This window comes from Limulus polyphemus, unplaced genomic scaffold, assembly GCF_000517525.1.
Source record: "Limulus polyphemus unplaced genomic scaffold, Limulus_polyphemus-2.1.2 Scaffold558, whole genome shotgun sequence".
Taxonomy (NCBI): domain Eukaryota; kingdom Metazoa; phylum Arthropoda; class Merostomata; order Xiphosura; family Limulidae; genus Limulus; species Limulus polyphemus.
In genome coordinates this window covers 412,005-421,973 of record NW_013666168.1, presented here as the reverse complement: position 1 = coordinate 421,973, position 9,969 = coordinate 412,005, and the positions used below count along the sequence as shown (strand labels likewise).

Below are 9,969 nucleotides of genomic sequence, written 5' to 3'. Positions count from 1 at the left end.
TGATGCAAAGCCCGTTTCTGTTAGGTGTTACCATGGCACAGGCAGCATGCCCCCCCCCGGCTTCTATTTATATTTTTAACCAGTTTTCCCTACAATTTCTAATTTCGCTGTGAAAATTTTCACAGTTTTATGTTCTTTAGCTTCAACTTATTGCGATATTTTAAGGTAAGTTCAATCTTTACTGAACCTGAAAGTTGTAATTATTTTCTAAATAAGCTTGCTGATTCATCTTCATTGTGTTTTAAGGTAAATTCTGTTTGTACCTACATGCAGCTAGTAATTCAGGATCTCATATTTCACATTTTAAAGTCCTCATGCTATACCACTCATTTAGTTAATGTAAAGGAAACACTAAAGTTTAAATATTATATGCAAATAGGAATGTTAAGACTTGTCCCCCTTTCCAAATTCCTGGATACGCCAGTGGACATAAGCCAAGCCTTTCTCTCAGTCGAATAGGTACAACAGGTATAATTTTTTCTAGTCTACTTAAAATTCAGACATGACGTCATACGTAACAGTTTTTATATGGAAAGCAACAGCATCAACTTTCAGTTAGTTTTAACGTGTTTCAATGACATGTTGAGAGTAAAAAACACGGTACTTATAAAAAACCCTGTTGTCGTAATGAAGTCTCTATTGGTAAAACTGGTCGTTCTCTTTCCATTAAGAACATGAAGGTTATTGTCATGGGGGACAGAAGCAAATCTGCTGTCGCCTTATACATGTTATTAATACAAATCATGCTATAAAATGGGAGGAATACAAAATTATTGGAGGACAAAATATTTGAAAGAAAGAAATCTAAGATAATTCATTGAATTTTATAAACTAGACGTACTTTCACAGAGTCCCAGAATGTGTTCGTTCTTTTTCAATAGTAAATAAAACCCAAATTAGAAGTAACAAATATTTTAATTCTTGCTTTTGAAGTTCTTATGTCATGCTGTGTTGTAGCCTACAGAATGCATAATTCTTCTCGTGATTCGTGGCTCGTGCACTTCACTGACATCACGACACTACAAACTGCAACGTTAAGCATCCCTTATGTCATATCTTTTAATGTCTACTGACTGAATGACAGAAAACACACTACTGTAAAGGGGTGCGAGTGGTTAAAACAGGTGATCCCTCCAGGCGGCCTCCAGCCCCTTTCGGGGAAAACAATCATATTATTTTAAACAAAGAAATTAGTTTATAATTTAATGAATGTTAGAAGGAACTTTATCGATGTATTTTATCTGTTTGTGTAATCGTATGATGTAACTTTCATTGTGTTTTGTATTATGGAACTGTTAGCCATTATTCTTAATTTTTACTATTAATATAAGATTGTTACTCTGATGACAACCGCCAGGGGAGACCAATGCTAGTACGGTTTATTTATTTTTACCAATTTTATTTTGATAAAGTTTTATTTGTGTATTTTAATTGTTATTATTTTTGCATTCTACTTGAACAATTTAACTACCAAAGCTTTATATCTTACGTTTCTAATAAATTTTATATTTGTATTTTAGGATAAATCTATGGAATAATGTTCGAAGGCTATTATTTTGGTAATACAAAAATGTTACAAAGTTATTATTGTGTCACATTCGAGTGGGAAAGTGTTCAACCCATAAGATCGTCTTAAATTTCCAAAATTACGTATAAACATAACATTTTAAAACTTTGAAATTGGAAAGTAGTCAAAAGAAACATATAATTTTCAATACCTTGTCTATCATATGAATACTATATATATATATACAACATATTTCACAATACGTGTAAGAAGATGTTTTGGTTTATGTTCATATATAAGTCTTGTTATATATACACATCTATTTAAGTTTAATGCGAGTGTTATGATTTAGATAGTTTAAGTATATCGCGAGTGCTAAACTTAGTTATTTTTACAAGTGATACTTTATCGAAGGTTTGTTACATAACTGCGCGAATCATACGTTGTGTAATTCAATTGTTGTGAACTGGCGCTTCTAAGTTTTTCTCGAGTATCATTGCATCATAATATTTCGTAGTGTGTTGGAAGTTCTAGGCCTCATTCGGGCTATTTATAAATACGCATTTAAAATGTAGTTCAAGTAAGTTAGTTAATTGAGAGATATCGTCAGATAGATCTAGACTGCGTACTTGTGAATTTAGCCATAAAGATAGTATAGTGGCGATTTCTAAGTAAAATTATCACAGATTGTATTGCAATAAACGATTCCATAAGTATAACCTGTCTTTTCAATTGTATTCTAAAGTAATTGAACCAGCCTGTGTGGACGTTTGACGAAAAAAGGACAATTATTTAAAGCTCTGGACATATCTATGATAACCAACATTGTAACAACTTTTGTATGTACGTTTGTCTTGTTTTGTTATATATATATTATTTTAGAGCAAGTGGATTGTGTACTGTTTGTTCATTGTTGAAACTTATCGCCAATAAGTCACAGACACCTGCTGTAAAGAATCCGGCTTCATACATATAAAAACCTGACAAGTCGTCGTTCCACTTTGTTTTATGGTAGCTTATCACATTTCTCCGATAAGTATAATGTTCTGTTTATTTTGTATCTTACACAGTTTTATCTCCGCGTCTAGAAAGCTAAGTTATTTTTAGTTGAGGGTAGATTATAAATTTAACATACTGATAATTTAAGCAGAACATTTCAGCACCAAATAATCTAAGTAACTTGTAAATGTAAATAGCATTTAAGAAGTTGAATCAAATAAGCAGATAGATGTACTTTACAGTTTTAATGCACTTAACCTTCAGATACAAACATCAACTTTACAAGAAAAATATACATCTACAATTCATATTAAATGAAAAACATTTCACTGCCTATTTTTCTTGTTACTTTATCATAGCGTACCTCACATGCAAATATTGTCTGTATATATATAATGGAGCTAAGAAAAGTAATTAATTCTGATTAGCAATGCCCTTTTTTAGCATCACCAATAAGTTACGCAGCACGAAATCGTATCATTGATGACTCCATTTTACTGGTTAAAAGTAGGGAATGATATTTTTTCAGGGTCTACAATAATTTGCTTTTGCCTTTAAATGGAAAGTGTACCTAACATAAACGTCAAATGTAATGTAATTGATCCTTGTTGCTGTTATACAAAACTGTTAATTGATTTCTATTAAATAATCTTCTCATGATCCTCCTGACTTTTCATTTATTTCTTCCGAATCACTTACAAACATAAATAACATATCAGGTATTGAGTTCATACTGTTTTAGTTGGTTGCGTAAAAAAAGTGTGAATAAAAACATTACCAGCAGAACATGATTTTTATTACTTTTATTGAACTTTTAAAGCTCTCTCTCTATATGAAAGTCGTATATGTTTTTCACCATAACATTACGCTTCTTTAACTGCTTATATATAACATTTGAATTGGATTTCTAGCTACCTTAACTCAAGACCAGCTGATAACATGTGGTATTGAATGAAAGACATCTAAGGCAGACACTTGTGGTGAGCAATAGTTAAGTTACAGAAGCTATTTTTGCACACCTTTAGTTGTTATCCGTATTGTGCTAAATAAAATAAATGTAGGTAAAAAAATATTTAGCAAAATTCGATATTAATTAGTCTTGTTGAGCGTATAAGGCTGTCCAGTTGGAAATCTAGGATTTTAATATACACACGGATTAAAATTTGATAAGCAGCTGGTAAAATAATAGCATTTTAAAATGATGTTGAACAATTTTGTTTACATCTTACTATATTTGTCTTGATAAACTTCATCTAGGTCTTGCGGAATTTATTATCATTGTGAAGATAAGATTTGACTTCGATGAATGTGAAAGCTTTTGTGAAAAATACTAAGTATTTATATAAATCAATACATTAAATTGAAATGTATATAAAACACATATTTTACTTGTACCGAAAGTAGCAAAACTTCAAAGAAAGGATAATCCTATACAATTGTAAAAAAAACAAAACAATTATTCAAGTTTGGTTCAATTTTTACAAATGTTTTATAAAAATATACCTTAACTATTTAGTGCATGAGCAAAGTAATTTAGTGTTACAATTAAAAGGAGTACAATGTTAAAATAATTGCACAATAAATAATTTATTAATGAAACAAGGCCCAGTCCTAAAAATATTTTTTAGGGGTATGTCCTGTTTTTAATAAATTGTATATTTTGCAAATTATTTTAGAGTTGTGCTCCTTTCATTTGTTTACATATACACAAGTGCTATTTTAATTTACCAATTTCGTGCTATTAATGCTTTGATTAATTTTTAATTCTGTGATTTCTTAATCCCATCATCACAAGTAATATCATGAGTTATGATACTTCATGATAACTTTTACCTTGTATTGTAAAATACGTTTTGCGAAACTACAGTCTTCGTGAGAACTGCCATCCTTTATAATATAGTAGGTTTGTCCTAACAAATAACAAGTGTTGTAAAAGAAGTTTAGTATAACCAAACACAGTCATATGGAACAAATATTTTATTGTTTGATGTAGGATACTAAGAACAATTAATATATTGTATGGTGTAACAAGTGTTGTAAAACTAGCGTCATACGTGAGCAAATGTGGTACAGGTATACCCATTCAACATCATAGTAAGTTTCAAACATCTAACATGAAACATTTACTATATGCAACTATCATTTTATTTTAGTGGCTCTGAGCAGCTATCATGCTATACGATAACCTCTACACTGAGAATGTGTTCTTTAATCTGTGTGGTTGTAATGGAATTTGAATGGAAGATTTAGTTTCATTTTGTTATTATTTTTTCAGGTAATACTTATGTTAAGTTTAAGAGATAAATTAGTATTTGTTGTAAACATGACTTTACTTGTCACGCTGTCAACGTTTTAGATATAAAACAAAGATTAAGTTATAGGTTAAAAGAATTGTAGGCTTCTAACTACGTTATTTCAGTTCGTTCTATAATCATGTTCTATAAACGGTTATCAGTGTTGCTACAAGAAAAGGACGTGACATCATCGAGTGTCTATTATTCTCATTCCTGAAATTTCTCTTGTTTTTTCATTGTAGCACATCATGCATGTACTTGTACAGCGGTCTATTTATGTTAACAATAACTAACTTTTCAGGGAAAACAATGGTAATACGTTTCGTAAACTTCTTACAAATAACATTTGAAGTGGACTTTTAACTACCTTAGGTCAAATACAGCTGATAACCTGTAGTATTCAAGGAAATACATCTAGAACAAACGTAGTAAATTGACAAACAACGATTTATAAGCATAATGAAGTGGTTTTATTTTGGGGAACATGCTACATGTTTCACTCGACAGAACATTGCTCTCCCTTTAGGAATGCTGCCACAGCCAACGACACGAATGTAAAAATTCTTGGCTAATACTAAATACCTCAGCGGCCGACCCCAAAACTAGATGGGATGAAGTTTAATTGATGAAGAAGAAGTAAATGTTTCTACTAAAGTTTTGCATGTTAGATGAAACATAAATTACAGGTTATGAATATTTGACTGACGAAAACAAATTCTTACTCACTTTTATAATCAAATAAGGAAACGAATACAATCCAGTACTTAACAACCTGATGAAAACGAATGGCCATTACGCTGAGTAAGTATTCCAGGAAGAATTAGACTCAAAAACTAAAACCGAAAAGAGAAATTCGAACACGTTTGGTCTAACACCGAATGAACTAAAGTAAAAAACTTATCAAACTAACTTCAAAAGACATGTAATCAACAAATTGTTTACTTCTTGGATTTCGCGCAAAACTATACGAAGGTTAGCGTCGCTAGTAGTCCATAACTTTGAAGTGATAAGAGGGAAGGCAACTAGTCAACACCACTCACTGTCAACTCTCAGGCTACTCATGTCAGACCGAATACTGGGATTTTATTGTAACTCTTATAACGCACCAACGGGTTCAAAGTGCGGAGCACTATTTATTTATTATTATTTGGCGTTAACGATGCGCGAGCCAAGGAAGCTCAGTTCCACAGTATAATGCAGGGGTCTCCAAAATATGGCCTGCGACTTCGGTTTATCCGGCCTGCTGAAAGTTTATTAAAGTAATAATATAATTTTTTAATGTTATAAAAACAAAAATAAAACGTAATTGAGCAAAAGTCAATCTGATCATGTATACATCCCTTCTTAATTTTACCACGACCCCTCCAGCCCGCGAAGCCTAAAAAGATCTCCATCCGGCCCTTCTCCAAAATACGCCCAGCGACTTCGGTTTATCCGGCCTGCTGAAAGTTTATTAAAGTAATAATATAACTTTTTAATGTTATAAAAACAAAAAATAAAACGTAATTGAGCAAAAATCAATCTGATCATGTATACATCCCTTCTTAATTTTACCACGACCCCTCCGGCCCGCGAAGCCTAAAAAGATCTCCATCCCGGCCCTTCTCCAGAAAGGTTTGGATACCCCTGGTCTAATGTACTAACCAATGGGCCTCACTCGGCTCTGATATCAACAAATCAAAAACACCTGCCGCAATAGGATTGGCTTTGAAAGGCCTAACATCGACCCCCCCCCCTGAAAAGAAAACATTAACACCTAAAGAACTAACATCAAAACTACAAAAACTGAAATCGGCGAAAGGATTTAGCGCGAAAAGAATAACTTCAGAGTGGATGTTGTCGAAATGTTTATTTGTTTATTTATTGAATTTCGTGCAAAGCTATCTACGTTCGCCGTCCCTAATTTTGAAGAGATAGATTAGAGAGAAGGCAGTTAGTTAATATCACCCACCACTAACTCTTGGGCTATTATTTTATTACCGAAAAATGGTTATTGACTGTCATGTTATAACGCCCTCACGGCCGAAAGGGAGAGAATGTCCGATGACGGGATTCGAACCCGCAGGTTACGAGTCGAGTGTCCTAACCATCAGATCGTGCCAGGCGAATGTTGAAAGAAATATACAAAGAACATAACGCGAAATTAAACCCTTAAGTAAGAGTTAAAATCTTCGTTACTAAGTGACTCCTTAGTTTGGATATGTAGATATTAAAACCTTATTGATTAAACATTTTCGAAGAAAATTATAAACAAAACAATAACAATATGAAATTTATATAAACGCATAAATATAAATTTTAAGTTTAAGCCCTTTGAACATTAGCTATAAATCAACTAATTAAGAAAAAATGGCACACCTCAAAATAATATGACTAATAAAATCTGATAAAAAAAAACACTATAGATATACAAAAGCAGCCATGTTAGAATAAAGAAGTTAGTCATGTAAATAAGTAATATAAAGTTATATCAAGGGGTAAATCCTGTAAAGATGTAACTTAAAAGTGGTCAAGCTAAGCAAGAATACATTGGGGAATACCTGGCCCCTTTTTTATATTCATGTTACTGCTTGTTACAGTAGGAATAAAAAAAACGGGGATCAAGTATTCTCCACTTTTATCTTGTTTAATTATCAAGCCTGTTCAAAAAGTTTTTCGACACAACTGTATTTACGTGGGTGAATCTACTCAATATTCGTACATTATAAAACGTAAATATCTCTGGCCGAGATGTAATACTTTTTGTAGTATATGTATACGATTACCATTAATTGGAGTATAAAAATGGGACTTTATTAAACAATTCACAAGTGAATTTAATGGTTAATTTTATGTTGTTGTTGTTGTTATTTTATTAGAGATTCTGGACTCTTTTCCCAACATTTTATTTTCCCTCTCTAATAATAGCAATGAAGTTTGTGGCTCTGCCATTAACAATACTGCCGTAGAATGTTATTTGTATGACTTGCTTAGTTATTAACTCTTATATTGATTATTATATCAAAATCTACAAAGTCCAATCAAAGTTAGCTTGTTGCCTAAGCTGCGTAAAATACTTCCTGTTATTCTAGAACTATTTCTTATTGGATATCTTATTACATACTAATATGATTGGCCGTACTCTCTATAATTGCATATATTAACTAAAAATAACAAATCAGAATATCTGTTGTCTTTCGTATTAATTGTAAACAACCCAAAATACTTTGTAGAAAACAGTTTAAAGTTACAAATCAGAATTTATTAATATTGTGTTGATGTGTAGTTTTTCTTGATTTTACCATGAAATATATAGAAAATCATATTATGAACCACTAGCATGATGGTTTCATGGAACATCATTAGTCTATCAGTTAAAATCTGAGATTGGCCTAAAGATTATAAGAAAAGAAAATTAATGAGTATACAAAATACTCTGCTAATATTCAAAACCATATCTTGAAGTTAAATCCCTTCTTTTGCTAGTGGATTACCTACGTTATAAAAGTGTTCGTATCCGTAGGATGCCATATGTTTAACTTCTCAGCTACTAATAACAACATACGACAAACGCTGCTACACTAGCAATAACTGTTATTTTCAATATGTCCTCGTCTTATGTTCACAAAAGAGTGCTTTGTCAATTAAGTGCACTATTACTCGTACACTTTATTTCATGGTCAGGATTTTTGTCGCTGATATGCAAACAAGCTATACCAAGAAATGCAAATCATAATTTGGCCATACTACATAGGGTTATGACTGTATACAAGTATTAACTAATCAAATTGTAGTGAATATAAGTTAAAGGTTATGGAAAAATAACAGCCAGTTATCAACCACTTCTTAATCCATTCGTATATCTTAGAAACAACCTAAAGGCCTACGTAATGACTGATTCTCAGAAAACTTAGGCCCGGCATGGCCAGGTGGTTATGGCGCTCTACTCGCAATCTGAGGGTCGCGGGTTTGAATCCCCGTCCCACCAAACATGCTCGCCCTTTCACTCGTGGAGGCGTTATAATGTGGCGGTCAATCCCACTAATCGTTAGTAAAAGAGTAGCCCAAGAGTAGCCCGGTGGGTGGTGATGACTAGCTGCCTTCCCTCTAGTCTTAGACTGCTAAATTAGGGACGGCTAGCGCAGATAGCCCTCGTGTAGCTTTGCGCGAAATTCCCAACAAACAAACAGAAAACTTAAATAAAATGAGTATTGTATTTATTAGAATTATTTTGGACTATAAGAAATTGGTGTACTATTTCTTCTTTCGATGTCATACCTTTTAGGTTTTGCTGTTTTTAGAACTACATATTGAACAAAACAATAGACGTCCCTTAGACATGAGTATTGTCCCTGTACTTTTTTGTTATACGTCGTTTACATAACAACTTTTTTTTTTCACTAAAAGTATGGGATCAACTCTCCATAACAATAGGTGAGTAGTAGCTACTCAAAGTAAAATTTCCACAGTTAAGAATTTACAGCGTAGTAATACAGGCCTGCCTCAATAATTACAATAATTATATAGAAATATAAGATAATATAAATATATATATATGGATGGCAAAGTATAAAGTCAGTGAGATAGATAGACTTATAATATCTAGATTTTTTCTCTCGTACACACAATTGTATATTGTAAGTAAACAAGACTGCTTACCTGTGTTGTTCTTGATCTTGTTTGTTCAGAGCCAGTATGACAGTTCAATAGTGAAGACACGAACTGTTCAACGTACTTCCACATTCTCACTTAAATTCGGAGCACATTTCAGTCACTTTAAGCCATTACTGACTTTCTTTCTACTGTTATCAGCCTTTCAGGTTTTTAAGTACACTCCCCATTTAGCCACATGTAAAGTTATCAGTGAAATTCTACGTGTTTCCAGTATATTCTCCATGTACTTTTGAGTCAACAATGTATATGTAAACCTACCGCTTCAGTGATGCTTATATTTTCCTTATATGCTCCTTTATGTAGGTCTCGATAGTTTTCAAAACTTTACAGTAAACGACAAAGCATGAGAAGTCAATACGTCATGCTTGAGTCTCAAAAATTGACTTTTCTACATTAGAACTAAAACTCCTGTCATGCCAATTCAGATTATTTTATTTTAGGGTTAAAACACTCGTTCAACTATAAACAAAAGAAGAAAATATATACACATCTTCGTTTTGCTCATCTGATATTTTG

The 9,969-nt window shown here is 32.4% G+C and overlaps 1 protein-coding gene across 3 annotated transcripts in view; it reads right to left on the bottom strand.

The window, feature by feature from the left end:
- LOC106459093 (tyrosine-protein phosphatase non-receptor type 3-like) overlaps positions 1 to 9,576 on the bottom strand; it is a 71,886-nt gene extending 62,310 nt beyond the window's left edge. For 2 of the 3 annotated variants that reach the window (XR_002610502.1, XM_022385509.1), the window contains exon 1: positions 9,439 to 9,576. Coding sequence is in view for 2 of the 3 variants with exons in the window: in XM_022385509.1 (XP_022241217.1) it covers positions 9,439 to 9,522 (84 nt within the window). In the remaining variant the exon portion in view is untranslated. The remainder of the gene's footprint in view (positions 1 to 9,438) is intronic. The other variant, XM_013918676.2, reaches the window with a different exon arrangement.
- Between the last annotated feature and the right edge of the window lie 393 nt (positions 9,577 to 9,969).